Source organism: Parus major, chromosome 7 (genome assembly GCF_001522545.3).
Source record: "Parus major isolate Abel chromosome 7, Parus_major1.1, whole genome shotgun sequence".
In the NCBI taxonomy this organism is placed as follows: domain Eukaryota; kingdom Metazoa; phylum Chordata; class Aves; order Passeriformes; family Paridae; genus Parus; species Parus major.
In genome coordinates, this window is record NC_031776.1 from 25550764 (window position 1) to 25567298 (window position 16535).

Sequence of the window (16535 nt, forward strand, 5' to 3'; positions counted from 1 at the left end):
GCAGCCTTGAAATTTGCACCGAAGCTTGAGCAAATAGATTCCCCCATCCCTGTGCTTTTTTACATGTCAAAACTATGTAATTAGTATTCAGGAATAATGCAAGTTACAAGTCAAATAACTCCAGGGTAACATTAGGAAGATGACATCTTTATTATCATTTCCAGCATTCGAAGACACATTCCTAAAACTGAAACAGCTGGAGACAGAGCGCAGCAGCCCCGTGCCAACTGAGCGTCCCAACATAAACATAAACATACAGGTAACTGGCTTTTGTTCTCCCTGCTACTGTCCTGAATTTGGTTAAGATCATTCTGAAAACTCTTCCACTTGCCTGATCTGTTTTCAAGACTTCTAAGACTTAGGAGTGAATAATACTGGGGGATAGTAAAGGAAATACAAATGCTTTATGATATATAAACCTGTGTGTGTGACAGGGCAGTGAGATAAAAATGGGGCCAAAGCTACATGTGTGCAGACTGCAGCCTGGTGAGATTTTCTAAAATCAGTGGGAGTAAAGGGCATAAATGCTTGAAATGTTTCTCAGTTGTCCTTATCTGTAGATTACTACCTGCATGTTGTTGGGTAGTTCACCTCTTTTTGGAAGGGCTGAGCTGCTTTCCTGGTATTTTTCAGTTCTGAGAAGGTTGTTCTGACGTTTTGAGTCAAGTTTGCTGATGATCCGTCCCTCCTGTAAAGTAATCAGTTTGTACCTGCTCTCTGATGTTGTTGTTACCGCTCCATGTTTACACAAAGAGGAGTGATGTGGTTTGATTACTGCTCTCAAATCCCTCTGAGCAAGGCAGGCTGCACTTCATGGGCAGCTGAGCCAAAGTACAAGCCTGAGTGCCCTGAGCAGGGTGAGGGCTCTCTTCTCCCTCCTTCCTCTTCACTCTTTCTTCTCCACCTTCCCTCTCTCCCCTCTCGCCTCCAGAAGTCATTGCAAGTTTTAGTTAAAAATGCATCTACAAACTGGCGAACACTTTTTTTTCCTGCCTTTGTTTTGAACTTTTTGTTGAGGTGCTGGGTTTCTTTAGGTTTTTAATTTGCTCTTTAAGGTGGTAAATAGTGAGTTAAATAGGTTCAGAGAAGGGGTCAAGGAAATGCAAGACCATAGTGAAAATAAGTAGTGTTGCTAGAAGGGATGGAGAGGCCAGGATCCTCCCTTACAACAGCAGTGAGTTTTGATAGATTCACTGGTTATCAGACAATTGCCCCCAGACAGGATATTCTTCTGGGTTTTTTAATGAGCTTTAAAAAATGAAATCTAGTTTTCCATTACTCTGTTTTCTCTGATGCAGAAGCTTTGGGAGATTTTTGTGTTTTGGGCGAGCAGAGAGAGTGAAACATCTGACAGTGTTATCTCTGTTCAGGCTACCCTCCCATGCAGGGAGGCCCGAGGATTTATCTAACTTTGAGTGAAGCAGCAATGATTTTTCTTGCTCCCTCAATATAACAGGAAACAGGTGCCAGGAGAGGTGTTTAGCAGTGTGTGTTTGAGCTAAGCCCACTCCTAAGCATTTGTTTTCCACCTCCGTGTGAGAGAAGGCTGCTGCTGTGGGTGGTGCTGCAGGCTGCTTGGCTCATGTCCCCTTTAAGGGCTGCTGTCAGGGCTGCCTGGTGCACCTCTCTGCTTGGTGAGTGCATTACAAAGATTACCAGGTCTCTAAGAAGATTAGTCAGTAGACTGTAGGTCCTGTTAGCTGAAACACTGCTTCTACATAAACTAAAGCAAATGAATACAATTTATTTCAGAATATTTTGCCCTGTTGAGCTCCACTTTGGTTCAGACAGAGAGGGGAAAAACATTAATTAGTTCATTGAAGAGAATGGACTGAGACAGTTTCAGTGGTTCTTAAATCGTGGCTGATGTATAATAAGCAAGCTAAGATTCCTGTAATGAGCTAATCTAACAAACAGGTCCCAATACAGAGCAGTCACAGTCATCCAGCTGCTGTCACATGAGGTGCCGAGTAACTTTAAAGGTTGTAGATACTGGGGAGAGAGTAACCTGATTAGAGAGCAAGAACATTTGCATAACAGAGAATTATGGATCAACAGCATGCCAGTAGGTGAGTAAAACACAGTTCAGCTTTCAAGAAAGAAGTGCAAATTATATTAGGAAAATGGACAGTTAGATCATTGGAGGATTTTTAAGGTTGAAGAGATAGAATAAACTTTTCTGCCTATGATGTAACTTACCAAGAAGTCACTTGGGAGTGTTTGTTTAAAAAAGATAGACAAAGATTAGAGACTCTGCATACTGGAAATTCCCAATGCTTCAGATTGCAAAGACATGTAGGTTACAGTAGCGCCAAATGGGCACACCCTTCAGAGAGGAAGGTTAATGGTTTGGAAACCAGTCCTGAAAAGAGTGGCCTAAAAGTCACTATTAAAAATATTTTGTTTCCTGCCTTTAAAGGCTGCTTTAGAAAACATAGAAGCTTTCATTTTTGGTGTTTGTTATAAAAGGTACCTATGGGCTCTTCTCCTGTACTTACTTTTCTTCTTAATCTATTAGTAAAGTAAATGTATGTGGTGTCCTCTTCTGGCAGAATTGCATGGGACTGCAATATATCCACTAAAACCTAGCAATAAGTTTAAATCCTGGAGCTTGCTATTATTTCAGAGGGAATGCAATATTGCAGCATTCTCTCTGAGTGTGTGTGATTACAAATTTCAGCACATGTAGAAACTGTTACAGTACATAAGAGGCTTGCTAAAATGCATTGGGGAAAAGTGTTATCTTTCTACTTACAAAGGCAGAGCTGCGTCCTAAACTTCATTACACTTAAATGCCAACTCACTTCAGCTTTGTTAATTAAAAATCTTTAACTGTTTTCCATCAGGGGACAGAGATGGCCTGACAATTCTATACTTGCAATCAATCAGTCCTGATTGATTTCTTTGATAGGGAAATATTTATCTAGCTACCCCTGCTCTTCTAGAGAAAAAGAGGAAGCACGGGAATGAATGCCTTCATTCTTCTCTGCTGTTCACTGCCAAAATCTGTTGGGATGGAAGAATGCCACTTTGTCCTTTCCCAGCTTTCACTAGTGCAGTGACCAGATCTGACAAAGAGAGCAAATAGCTTTAAATACACCAACGCTCTTCTTTCATCAGCTTCTGAAGGGAAATGAACAATAAAGGTTCACCCTGTTTGCCCGTGTTCAAAGTCTGCTCCCAAGTCAGAAATGCAAGAGCATGAGGGTTTACTTTTTCTGAATTTGTTGTGGTCTGTAAATACATGGAAGTTGCTCCAAAATGTGCCTGTATTAGGCTCCAGCCCTCTGCACAAAGTCATTTTTAGTGGCACCAGGAGCACAACTCAGAAGCACAAAGGATTGGGATCATATGCCTGATTGCTGCCTTTAATCTTTCCTTGCCTTTTTGCATCGCTGCCTAGCTCCATGTTTGATTGAAGAACACAGTACAAGTGTAGTTTGTCTAGTCCATGGAAACGACAAACATTCCTAATGAGCTAGAATAATGACAAACCCTGGCAGCTTTACCGTTTTGTGTGAACAATGAAATGTCTTGTAAATTAGACATCTTGAGGCATTAGCAGGTGCCGGATGCTTTTCCCTCTAGCTACATGCTTTTTTTCATTAAAAAAGCCTGTAATACACCTATGCTTTTTTCAAGTGCAAAATAGGGTTGAAAAAAAATGGGTCATTAATATTGAGGGAGATATTTCCTTGGTGGTATGAAATTTATGCTGTGTTAAAATATTCTGTAATAGTACTAAGCCTTTCAAAAGTAGGGAGTCTAATCGTTACTAGACTAGAGTGACCTAATTAAATTGATTGTTCAGGTGGAGGAAGCTGAGAGGAACTTAAACAATAAAATGGTACTTCAAGCACCAATGTAATGATGTGCTCAGTTAAAATGATCAGATTTATTGTATTAGTGGAATAATGCATTCAAAATGCTTTGCAGGTACACCTGGCATCTGATTCAGTGAGGTCCAGCATAAAGACTTAAAGATTATCACAGATGGGTGCTGCAGCTGTACAAATAATAATAATTCAGTTGTAATTATTCCTTCTGGCAATTTCAGCAGCTTCTCTAAAATAAAAGTACTTAAATGTTTATTAATTGTTAATATTCATGAATTATGTGAAGGTGCAGCTCTTAATATCTGCTGGCAATAGTCATTAGCAACACTTGATTGTTGGTCCTCATGGCTTTTTATGTTGACATGACCCTTGCATATTTTGTGAAGTTCATTGCTGACTGCGTCAAAATTTGAAAACAGATTCTCCTTTAGAAAGTCTCCTAAGAACCTATTTGGATATCCCAAAAGGTGACTTAGAGGGAGACAAAAAAAGGAAATGTTTTTCCCCACTCTAAAGACCAAATAACTACAAGTTCTCACTGGTGTCTCCAGGGAATGTAGAAAGCTGAAGGTGGATGGAGAGCTGTGGGGGGACTGGTGTTCACCTCTTTTTATCTCCTCTGCTCTGCTCTCTCTCTGCAATGGGCTTCATTCCTCCTGGGCACACTGCAGCTGGTGCAGGTAGGAGTGCAGCAGGTTTGTTCCTGCTCCAGGCAGTCCTGCAGCACTTGCCTCCTGGGAAGAGTCTGCCCTAGACCATGGCATATGGTGAGGAAAGCAGGACTCTGTCTCCCCCTGCTGAGTCATAGCCTCAGAAGGAAGGTCAACAGGGTTTAGTTTTCACTCAGCTAATTAACTTCTGCCACTAATCAAATAGTAATTAGTAGATTGAATGCTTAATTAACATTTTATAATTAAGAAATGCTGTTCTCATAATGAAATATACTGTAGTGAAAGGTATCTCGTTCTTACTTCTCTTCATTATGTATCTGGCTGCCAGTTTGCTCTGATATCATCAGTGGTGGGAGAGGTAGTTAGTAGCACATTAATTAAACTTTTGGTCTAACTCATAAGTGGATTTTAAATTAAAAATCTTCCCAACTTGCATTTGAGAGTAAATTAACAACTTTTACTTAGGCTACACTGGCCTGATATAATGGCTGTTACAATGATCTCCTATCAGTAAACTAGGCTGCAGTTTTAGGATGCACTTCATTTCTTGCATACCGTATTTTTTGCACAGCAGTTTGCATATCCACATTTAAGCATTGTGCTTTTTTTGCTTTATGTGTTGCTCTGACATTACAACTGAGTTCCAAAATAAAGGAAAATTGCTTTTTCATTTCAGTATAAATCTGCTGACTTTCCTCTGGCTTCAGAGCCTTGTTATTTAGAGATGTTGATAAACTTCAGCCCACACTTGTCCACGTGGAAATTGCTTCTGATAAAGATGTTTTCATGTCTAGGATGAAGTGGTGAAGTTGACAGATAAATGTCTTAATAATGCAATCGAGAGCCCAATCGTAGCAGCAAAGTGGCTTCCAGCAGATCTCAAAAGCAATATCCTGAAGGCCCAGGCAGAAGCAGGGCACAAGGTAAATACTCAACTGAAAGAGCTGTGACGCTTTCGAATGTTTTATTTCTCTTCAATTGCCTGATATTGCCTTGCAGATAAGGGTGTTCCAAGAGTCTTGTCCAAGGCAGAGTCAGAAGGCTTTTCAGCCTTTCTCCACAGTGATAGTGGTTCCCCAGGGAGGAATTTCTGTCTTTGATGATACTCAACAGGTAACAGGACAAGACCCTGTGCAAGCTCTTGTTTGAGAGGTCATTGAGACAGTAACCTCCAAAGGTTGCCTTCTAATAAAGCAATTATTCTGTCACTAAGCCTGGGCTTCTTGCATATTGTAGTAAATTCCTTAGCAAATAATGATGTTTTATTTGGCTTTGTTGGTGAATTATTTTTATTTCTGCACTGAAGTTGTCACATGGAATTGATGTTCTAAGTCCCCAAGCTGTAGATGAACAGCATGTTTTTGTGCTGGGATGGAGACACTCAGCTCTGTGAATCTCAGAAGTGACACAAGATGGAAACAGGTATCAGAAATCTATGTCTCTGTTCATTTCTTCCTCTCAGGTTGGAAAAGATGACAGCATGACAGGTGTCAAGAATTCCAACATTCAGGAGGCTGCTGCCAGGTAGTGAATAGATTTGTAAGAAATATGTGGTATAGTTACCCTACTACAGAATTGAGAACCTGCAGTTTAGTGTGGTCTGCTGGTGGCTCAGTCATCATTGCATTTTATCTTGCAGAGGCTACCTTAACCTCCTGAGTGTTAAGTGGTTTTGAGATGAAAACCAGGGTTATAACTGCTAAATTTTATTATATACATGATAATACAGATCCTTTTTATTCTCCTATATGTGTCGACTATTTTACAATGGCATTTTCAATCTCTAATTACTTCTGAAATGTGAACAGCTTCAGTGTGGGGAGATGGGATGGGTCTGTTCACAGTAGGTGTTTACTAGTGGAGAAAAAAAATTGTATACAAATCCCTGACAGTGACAATTTCCTGAGAATTACTAAATATGAAATGATTGCAGGCTCCAGTGGGATTGCAGGCATTGAAAAAGTTTAAAAGGTTGCAACATCTAACTTCTTGACCATTTGTGAAGATACACACATGGCAGACCTCAAAGAGGAGAGGGTGATACTGTAAATAAAATGTACAAATAAAATGTATGTTAGCAGTCCCCAAACTTTATTGTAACAAGTGATTCATAAAGAGCTTTCCGTGGAAGGTTTTACCTGTTTTCTGTTTTGTTTGTTTTTTGTTGGTTTCTGCCAGGAACATTATGCTGTCAGGCAAATCACAGAGCGGTCCCTCAGCAACCAGTCTGGTATTTCAAGATCCAAGAGAGCAGCTGAGAACAATCCCTGCTTCAAATACCTTTGTTCCGTAAGTGATTCTGGAGAAACATGTTTCTGGGGTAAGAGGACCACGTGGAGATTATGATGAAAAGGTCTGAAAAGATGAGTAACAGTTGCTGAGCATTTAGGCTACATCTAACTATGCAGGTTTAGGGATGCATTTTTAATTAATGCTGCAGCAGTTAATCAGTGTAGGTCAGGCCTCGGGGTAAGTATCCTTGCAAGCAGTAAAGTGAATCTCTCTCATCTTCTGAAAGGACTGAGATTCCTGACATCCTGCTGCCCCTGGCTCTAAAGAGAAAGATAAGAGGATGACAGGAAAGGCTTCAGGCAAATTAGACACAAGAGCTGAAGAAACGCTTTTGAGATAGAAGACTTGGATACTGTTGGGTCTATACACAGCTGTAACTGGAACTGTGAGACAGAGCAGTAATCTCTGGAGGTAGTTGGAAGGCATTTACATTAACATAGGAACATCACTCTTTTGCCTGCCACCGTGGAACTGGTGTCAAGGTTTTGAGCTATCTGGGAAGCAGTTCTGTTTGATGCTATCCAGGCAGGGTGCTAATGAGAATGTTTTCCCCTTTCAGTAAGACGTTGAATGAGGACAATGCTGACTCTAACCACGAGGACCTGCTAATTCCAGCTAATCTAGCTCCAGCTGAGGAGGCTGCTGTTTCAAAGGTATCGCCACCTGCCAGCCTGGAAGGTTTCTATGTCACATTCTGAGCTCCCGATGCCTTCAGGCAAGCCCAGCAGACCTTGCTGCATGCCTCTCATAACTCTGTGAATGCCAGGCACTGGGGAATGCCAGAGAGTGCTTTCTGAAGCAGGCAGGGACACTGCACGGATGTTTCCAAAGGCCATTTCTGTGTGTCCCTTCCGGTTCTTGGCATAGCTCTTATTTTTCTAAACTGGTTGTTTTTCTCACACTGGCAGAGAACCCCATGCATCCCAATGATTTTATGCTCCAGTGAGGAGACTGTAGGGATGAAATTCTGACATAGGCAGTTCCCATCAAAAGAACCACAGAAGGAAAAATATAAATTTAGATGTTCATTTGTTATATTCTAGTTTCCTTAAGGTAAGTTTTAACTGGACTCCATGAAGAGCACAAATTGGGGGATTAACTTTCTTTTGTCCCTCGCCAAAGAAAAGCAGAGTCCAAGAGCGTTGGACCTGTGCTGCCTTTACTTGAGCCAACTGACAGGTTGTTCTGGATGACCAAAACACCCTGCCCTGTAGCTCTTGGGCCTCTAAACCAGTATGACATAGTTGATCCCACTGAATAATCATAAATTTCACCGTGTTCAAACACCCCACTCCAGACCTTGCTGACCTTTCAAATGGTGCAGTACCCCACTTTCACAGAGGGGAAGGGACAATTTCACTGCTTGCTTACAGGGCAATGATACTGTTTCCAGTACATTAATGAGAATAAGGGAAATTTCAAGGCTATTAAAAAAGTTCAAATAGAAAGACTTGAAAAAACAGGTCTGGTAAAAAGTGGTGTTCATTAAAGATAATGGTCTATAACTCAGGGAGCCACTACAGTATTCAGTAGACCTATGTGGTTACTACTGGGAATTCAATTAAAAACTGATTTATTCCATAGAGCACTCCAGATGACCAGGACGTTTCCTTAACATCACTGACAGAGAATCTAATTGACTTTACAGAAGCCACACCTCGGGTAAATGTATTTCAAACCCAAATTTCTTCCTTTGCACACAACCGTGATTTTTACTCATGAACTCTTCTCTGGCTTTAGTGTCTGTCTGCCACACTTGGATCTGCAGCAGTGGGAAGAAGTGATGCACAGGGATCACTGCTCACATGGTCCCCACCTGCAGGGCGGCTGGTGTAGGGGTGTAGATTTTACAGCTTTGCAGGGGAAATGAAGGAACCTGAAGAGTGAACCTGTATGTGTGCCACAGGAGCCTCTAGTACTGTTTTGCTGCAAGTGCCAACCTGCTTCTCACACTTATGGGGATTCCTAAGGGTTCAGTAATACATAATTCAAAAATTATATGGGAAGATGTCTGTACATATATGTATGTCTGTATATATATAAATATATGCACAAATACTTGAAAAGTAAACTTGTTATACTAATCAAGCCTTTCATATAGATAAAAGAAATCTCTTATAAACTATGCTGGCAAAATGGAGTTACACTGTATGCACCAAGAGAAACAGGGAAGGAGGAGGACATTTACACTCTTCACAGTAGTATGCTCTGGATTAAGGTTGTCCCCAAAGCACTAAAAGAAGATGGATTCTTTCCTTTGGAAGAAAGCACTGAGTTGAAACTGCTCCCAGTGAGTGTCTGGCTCTGTGCTCAGTGGGTGCCACAACTCCACTACTGTAATTCAAAGGCTAACGAGGGGCAAATATCTGAGATTGTTTTGGGGGAGGTTTTGAGAGGCAATGCTATTTTGATAACGTTCTCAGCTACTTTCAACCTTTTAATTGAGCTTTTGTTTGCTTTCTGTAGGTGTCTGCTCAGCCCATTGTAACACCGAGGTGGCTAGTGCCAGTGAGTTACTTGACTATTTCTTAACAAAGAAAAAAACGAAAGCTTTTATCATGATTAAGAAACGGGAGTTCCAAGTTAAATAATAAAATGCAATAATTTTGAATAGTTTGAAGGTCTGTGAAGTAATGTACCAGACCAAAAACAAAGCAAACTAATTCAGCTGGAGTAAATTAGACAACATACACTGTTAACAGTTAAACTTCATTTTTGCTATATTGTACTGCAGATAAATGCCATCAGATTTTTTCAAGAATTTGTATTTAGTAAAGCCCAGGCTGGAGTTTAATGAATCCTATTTTTGCCATTTATAAGTAAATCATATTGAAAAATTAGCTTCTCTTGTCCTGGCTGGTGTTTGAGTTTCTTATTTCATTCTTCCCCATTCAGACAGGACTGATTTCCAACGGGCCTTTGGGAAATAATGTTGCCTTATCTTTGAAGGCAGTGAAGGGCAGCACAGAGACCCTGATGTCCTCAGCTGGATTGATGCCATCTCAGCAGACACCTGAAGCCCTTGTGAGGTGAGCACATCCCACAAGTCTGTGTGGGCACTCATTGCTTCCACTGACATAGTTACAGTGCCCATTTAGACACACTGCCTTGTTTTGCTGTGCTAATATACTGAAGTTCTGTCTCAGTTTATAGCAATTGAAATATTACAGATAAACTGATGTCTGTATATTATAATTTCACTTCAGTTTCTTATCTGCTCTTATCAGTTCTAATGCCAGACTAAAGTTATGGTAGAGAAAAAGTTCCTGAGAAATCTCTTCACAGTGTTTCAGTACCTGCCAGAGGATTGGTGGGGGTGGAGAGGGATGGCCCCCAGTTACTTCCAAGTTGTAAGGGTGTCAGAAAACCAAATTGGTAGAAGCCTTTTCCCTTACTATTCAATGCTGCCATGCTGATGAGGCTGAATGATGGCAGTGACAATCAGGCCTTGCTGTGACTATCTGTAAAGAATGGCAGTGGTGCTACTGCTGCATTGTTTAAATTGTTTAAATTTCATTCACTCGGTTTGCTTTTCCAGAGCTGTCCATTAGAAAGGTTTGTCTGTTGGTCTCATTAAGTTTCAAGGGCAGCAGCCAAGAATGCTCTTTGAAGCAATACTCCTCTCATGTAATCCATCATGGCAGACCTTTTTGGAGGAGTGTATTTACAGAGCCTTATTTTTTTTCCCCCTTTTAGCCCAGTTACTGAGGATGCTACAATAAGAACAAAATGTTTACTCACCACTGAACTCTAGAAGAAGGAGTCTCTGAAACTCTCACCTTGTGAAAACTCAAATCTTCTAACGTATCTCCAAGGGATCCTTCCAAAAGACTTGCTTGGGATCAAACTCGTGCTGAACAGGAGTCAGACAGCTGGCTGGTTTGTCCGGATCCAGGAAGAGACTTCTACATTTATCACAATCTAACTGGAATTGCAGCATGAACCGGCATGTAAAACCAATGCACATTTGATCTTTTCCCTCGGAAGAAGTGAAATGTCAACTGGAGCTAGTTCTGAACTGAGGAAAAGAAAACAGTTGTGTTCTGCTCGTGCTGAGTTAATTGTTCCTTATACTGAGCTGGCTCTGGTGCTGCTGGAAGGTGTCACAGAGCTGTGGGATGTGAGCACGAGGCGCTGATGGCTGTGGAATAATGAACATCACAGGGATGAGGAAAGCTCGCAGGGCCACCTCGTGGCCGTGCCCTGCACAGGGCTCTCCATGGTGGTCATTGTCCCGTACAGCCAAGGACATTTTCTTCTGTGTGATTATTCCCTCTGATTTTCCTTCATTTTACCATCACATATTCTCATTTTTTGGCCTTAACCCCCTTAATAATCCTTGCACACCCTGTTACAGTACCTGGAAAGCGTGAAAATCTAGTCCATCAGTGACCAGCTATGTAGACTGGATTTGAGCTGCTGCTCATTGCAACCAGGAAAATGCAAATTACTTGCCAAACAGCTTGTAGCATTAGAAGAATACAGCAGAGTTCCCACATTTGACACTGATCATTTAATTTCCTACGTGATTCAAATACATGCATTTTAGACTAGATATCTGTATGTTTTAAAAGCCAAAGCAGTGAAGGTGTGAGTGCAGCTTACTTCAGGAACTGTTTATTGATCAGCATTGTTGTCTTCTAGGACTAGAAAGGAAAAGAATATTCTTGTTTCTCTTCATGCTGTTTGTGGGTGTTTTTTCCAGATGCTGTGCTTCAGGAATACTTACCAGGTATTTTTACAGCATGAGGGTACAACTAGATCAGCTCTTAACACCACTTTGAATCCTGTTCCAAGAGTCATCTAATAGTAGCATATGGAACAAATAGTAGAATGACTAGGGTGAAAATAGCAAAAAAGGATTAAATATTCCTGTAAGCAATTCACTTCTCTGTAGAAGGAAGGTAAGAGCACACCCTCCACAGAGCAGGTGAAGGTCTTTGGGTGCTCAGGTGAAGTTTGGGTTACGGTGCATACATTTCAGAGATCATTTCAGCTCTGGGCAGCAGTATCATGACATGGACCCTGGGAATATAGCCTATGAAAAAACACAGAGTCAGAGGGAGGAGAAACAAAGATGATGAATCCCACATCTAGCAGGGAAGCACAGATGAAACAACGGTGATCTTTCTTTCTGAGGAAGAGGTTTGTACATATGACTGGGGTTGGAGGGTGTTTTCTGCATAGTGCTGCTCTTTGTAGATACTTACATGCATGTGGTTCTTACAAACAAATGTAAAAATTGGTTCTGGAACCTGTATGCACAACTTCATTTCGGCCCACTGCCTGCGTGCACGTGTCTCAGTGTAAACAAAGGTTTGGACCAAACCACTATGGGTTCTGCAAGTGAGCTGGGCCCAGCAAGGCTGCAGCATTCAGACCACGGTGTTCATGCTGCTGTCACTCTCATGCTCTTTTTTGCAAGGTGCTGAATGTGAGTTAAGGGAGAAGCCACATGGATTTTGCATGCCCCACTGCCATTTCTCAAAACCCCTGAGGCCTTAATGGAGGAATGTAGAGACCAGAGAATGCTCCTAGGACTAACACAGCAGAGTGACTCTGCAGGCAGTGAGTTGCAGCCATTGCCTCAAGAACCAGGAATTCAGGATTGGTGGCAGGTGCTGCGGGTGCCCCTCCAGACAGCACCCAGGGCACATCCTGCTCCAGCACTGCCAGATGAGCAGAGCTGCTGCCCCAGACCAGGCACAGGGCCCAGGCTCCCAGCCCTTCAGCTCTCTCATTGCTACTTCCAGTAGCTCTCTCCGTTGCTACTTACAGTTGAGTACTGGGGTTTTTTTAAACTTTCAAGTCTGAGCCTTACTGGTTATTAAAACATAGAAGATTCCCGATTCAAATATCAAATATCTAAGTCTGGATTAATAATGCAGTTGCCAGCAAAGTTCCTGCAGGAAAAGGGAAGCAATGGCTGCAACAGTCTGCTTCCTGCACAAAGCCAGGACTGTGTGTGGAAACTTGGCGCTTGCTATTCATCTGTTTGCTCAGCAGCTGAGCTGGCATTCGCCAGCTACATGTGTTGGGTTTGTAAATAGACAGAATGCAGTAGCATTTTCTTAGGCATGTTTGATATTTGGCTCTTCCCGTTGGGTTCAGGAGCTCTGCGAACTGTCAGCTTGAATCCCTCCCAAAACTGGAATAACAGAAGTTTGCAGTTTTCCAGCACTGCTTGTTGAATACCATCCTTAGATTCCTCCCAAGCCATCACAGCAAATAACAAGTAAATAGCTTGTGGTGAGTGTGTCCTCTAAAAATCTAAATGGTTCCAAATAACCAACTGTTATTTCAGCATGGTCAGGATAGCAGTGGCTGGAGGGGAATGTTGTAATTACACACATGCACACACAGAGAAATGTCACAGGGGAGAGGCTTTCCTCAATTTTCAGAAGACTTGAAACAATGCAAACATTTCAACTGGTAAATTGGGAACTTGCAATATTTAACAGATTTGGGGCTACAAACCCAACTCTGCCCAGCAATATCTGATACTTGGAGCAAATATTCACTCAATTTATTTTGATGTAGCTTGCTTGGCTAACCAAATTATTGTTTATATAGGGGGCCCGGTGAGACTAAGGTGACACAGGTTTGTGACCTGATGTTAGGCATCACTGTTCTGCTTTGCAGCTAGAGGTATTGTGTTACAACATGACTAACAGGTAACATAGCATTGCTCATCACCTGCCTTTTATCAGACACAAATAGGGATAATAGTTCCTACAGTTACTGTTACAAAGTATTAGTTAATGCCTGTTTGCTACTGAGGAAAAAAGGATTTTCCTACCATTGCTATACTATTGATTGATTTGCTGTAGGGTCCAAGCATTTCCTTAAAGTCTATTTTTTGTATTATTTAAAGAGATTTATAAATAAAACTTTTGTGTGAATCTGGTGTCAGGATGTTGGCAGGTCTGATAACCACTTAAAAGCTGTAAGAGTTGACAGGAATGAATGAATGAATGCTAAGTGATAGGATCTAAAAGTAAAAGTGATTTTACTCCAGTCACATTCTTTGATTAGTGTAAAAGGTTTTATAGAAATCTTGGTGTTTATAATAGCAGCATCCCAGCCTTTATCTCAAACTGATTAACCAGAGAGAAATGCATTTCAGTCTCACCCATTTAAGACCATCAGAGTCTGCATGTGCTGCGTGCATTAGGCTTAGGAAATGGGCATTAAAATGTGGGAGCTGAGGCTTTCTTATACCAGAATTAAGGGAATATCTTCTTTAGTTCAGTGGTAATAGAGTTTAATATTAGGTAAGTTATATGACATAAATTACCTACTTACGTGTTAATCGGTCCTGATAAATGATTTGGCTTGATAGTATTTGATACTAAATTTAAATTTTACTCATACTTTGTCAAAGAAAGACAGCTCTATAAGACAGTTTTGGACACAACTTTGGCAAGAAAATTTGTGGCCCTGTTAGAGCAGTTCAGGTGAACAGTGCAGCTGTGTGTGGGTCTGTACAAACTGCTTGCGGTCCTTGCCTGCTCTCCCTTTGTCTGCACCCTGCTCCTTCCTTCTTGTTTCATGAAGCAAAGATATGCTGTTGGATTGAGTGTGTCCTTCACAAACAGCACTGGATGTGTTTTTCACGTTGTGAACATACTCTGGTACAATCCAAATCTACTGGTGAAGTGATAGCAGCTCTGTTCCACAGCCAGCTAGCATTTAAAACTCTGTCTGGGCACATAGTGTTTCTGAGTTTAGAAAGTTGTAGTATCTATATACATATATATATATACATATACATGTAGCTGTTAGACACTGTATTGTCACAGCTTTCAAATACAGCTGGACAATCATAGCTTTTCAACCAAAAAACAGAACAGTATCTGCTAATGGCCTTTCAGTGATTCACACAGGTGTAAGCCGGGTGTGTTTGCTCCAGGTGCTGGCAGCACAGACAGGAGGGCAGGGCCCTGCTCACTGTCACTGCTGGCCTGAGGAGCAGGCACAGCCGGCAGCGCTGCCACACCCACAGAGCCAGGAGCCACAGCATTCTCCTGCAGAATTCACCTCCTTTTGACTGTTTGGCTTGAGCACTCTGCTCCATAAACACACACACAACCCCCCCACCTATATAACTGGACAAACTTATTTTTAAAGTATGTAAGAATATTTTTTTAGCTAGATCTGTTTTGTTAAAGCCGCACTAACTACTGTATTTTTACTTTTTATATGTAAAGCTTGGCAATAGCTCTCAATGTATAATTTATTTGTTGGTTTTTTTTATAAAACAAAATGCACCCTCTTGCTTCTGTTTCACAGCACTGGTGACGTATGAACTGTGTTAGGCACTGCACTGAAATCTGTATTGAAACTGTACATGGGAACAAGTAGATCTGTAGTCCACTCAACCCAGTCTTGGAATGTTTATACTATAGTTTTGTCTTAAATACACCATGTCAGTGCAAAAGTCCTGCAGAGTCATCTTTAAGCCCCCCTGCATTACACTGGCACAGCACTGAGAGCTGGGGCTTGGGACACTGGGTTGCTGCTCTAAACTTAGCCTGTTGTCAGTTGAAGCATAGCTTAAAACAGCACCTAAGTTGCAGGTAGATGCTAAAGAATTAAATGCCTTTTTTCCAACAGTGCTGAGATTGGCCTGGAGGACTGTCAGGTGTCCAGTGCCTTTGAAAACCAGTCCTGAGGTGTGTGCCCAGAAGGAGAGCCCGAGCTGCCTGGGGTGGTTCCAGTGCAGGCCAGTTAACTGAGCACCCTCACTCTTGTCTCCAGCAAGGGGCTGGGCTGTGTTTTCAAGTACAGCAGCACTAATGATTGTTTAAAGAAAACTGTTTGCTCCCAAGCCCTGAATTTGGCTAAATGCTAAAGAAGGCAGGAAAGGGCAACTAAACCCTTTGATCATCTTTGTTTCCCAAAAACTATTTGGAAAGTATCAAAAGGAAGAGAAATTACTCCATCCTAATGACTAAGGTCAAAGGAAATAATTACTCTTGTGGCATAATTTGTTGTGTAGGTCAAATTGTGATCCCACTGATAAATCACTGAGTTGTTCATCAAATCCACTTGCAACTTAAAACAATGAAACCTTTAGGTTTTTCTACTATTAACTGAAAAAACCTCCTTTGAAGAATTTAGAAGAAAATATTTCTGCCATTCACACATTTTAATGCTCAGAAACTAAATGTCAGTTAAAGACAATGAGTTTGTTGAGGTGTTTAGCAATGATCAATTTGTTCCCTTATATACAATTTATGATACAACAGCGCATCTTGTGTCTCAGATGAGGTTGCCAAGAATGCTGCATCCTTTTGTTTTTGTTCTGTGGATTGAATTTCAGTGAGCATATCAGATATGTGCAAGGTTCCCTGCTTTTCAGAGATATTCAGAACAGCCAGCATCAGTGGCAGCCTCTTCAGTCCCAGCTAAAAATGGTGTGTTTTGTTTTGTTTCTAAATATTGGTCTCTAGCTGGAGTAATTCCATTCATTATTTCATGCAGGCCACCACCGAGCTTTCAGATTGGCAGGACCTTTTAGTCACGTGCTTGGGCCTGGGATAAATTCTCATTAACTACTACAGTTATGGAGAAGTATCATAAACACATCCACAAAGGCTCTTTTCTTCCTCTCTGAAAAGGTGACTGCAGTGGGAAAAGAGGAGTGAGGTGCTCTGTGGACCCTTTTGGTGTAGCTGATTGCACTGGCTGAGGTCTGAAAGGGGATATGACCCAGGAAGTGTCACAGTGGCAT

At 41.4% G+C, this 16535-nt stretch overlaps 1 protein-coding gene across 8 annotated transcripts in view; it reads left to right on the top strand.

Moving 5' to 3' along the window:
* Positions 1 to 15239, top strand: part of EPB41L5 (erythrocyte membrane protein band 4.1 like 5) — a 55741-nt gene extending 40502 nt beyond the window's left edge. For 6 of the 8 annotated variants that reach the window (XM_015634283.3, XM_015634281.3, XM_015634284.1 and 3 more), the window contains exons 18-26: positions 165 to 259; positions 5302 to 5430; positions 5970 to 6031; positions 6686 to 6796; positions 7359 to 7452; positions 8384 to 8461; positions 9266 to 9307; positions 9695 to 9828; positions 10496 to 15239. In XM_015634283.3, the coding sequence (XP_015489769.1) occupies positions 165 to 259; positions 5302 to 5430; positions 5970 to 6031; positions 6686 to 6796; positions 7359 to 7452; positions 8384 to 8461; positions 9266 to 9307; positions 9695 to 9828; positions 10496 to 10553 (803 nt within the window). In that variant the 3' untranslated portion in view covers positions 10554 to 15239. Of the gene's footprint in view, positions 1 to 164; positions 260 to 5301; positions 5431 to 5969; positions 6032 to 6685; positions 6797 to 7358; positions 7453 to 8383; positions 9090 to 9265; positions 9308 to 9694; positions 9829 to 10495 lie in introns of those variants that run through there. The other 2 variants (XM_015634282.3, XR_004498395.1) reach the window with 2 other exon arrangements.
* The last annotated feature ends 1296 nt before the right edge of the window (positions 15240 to 16535 follow it).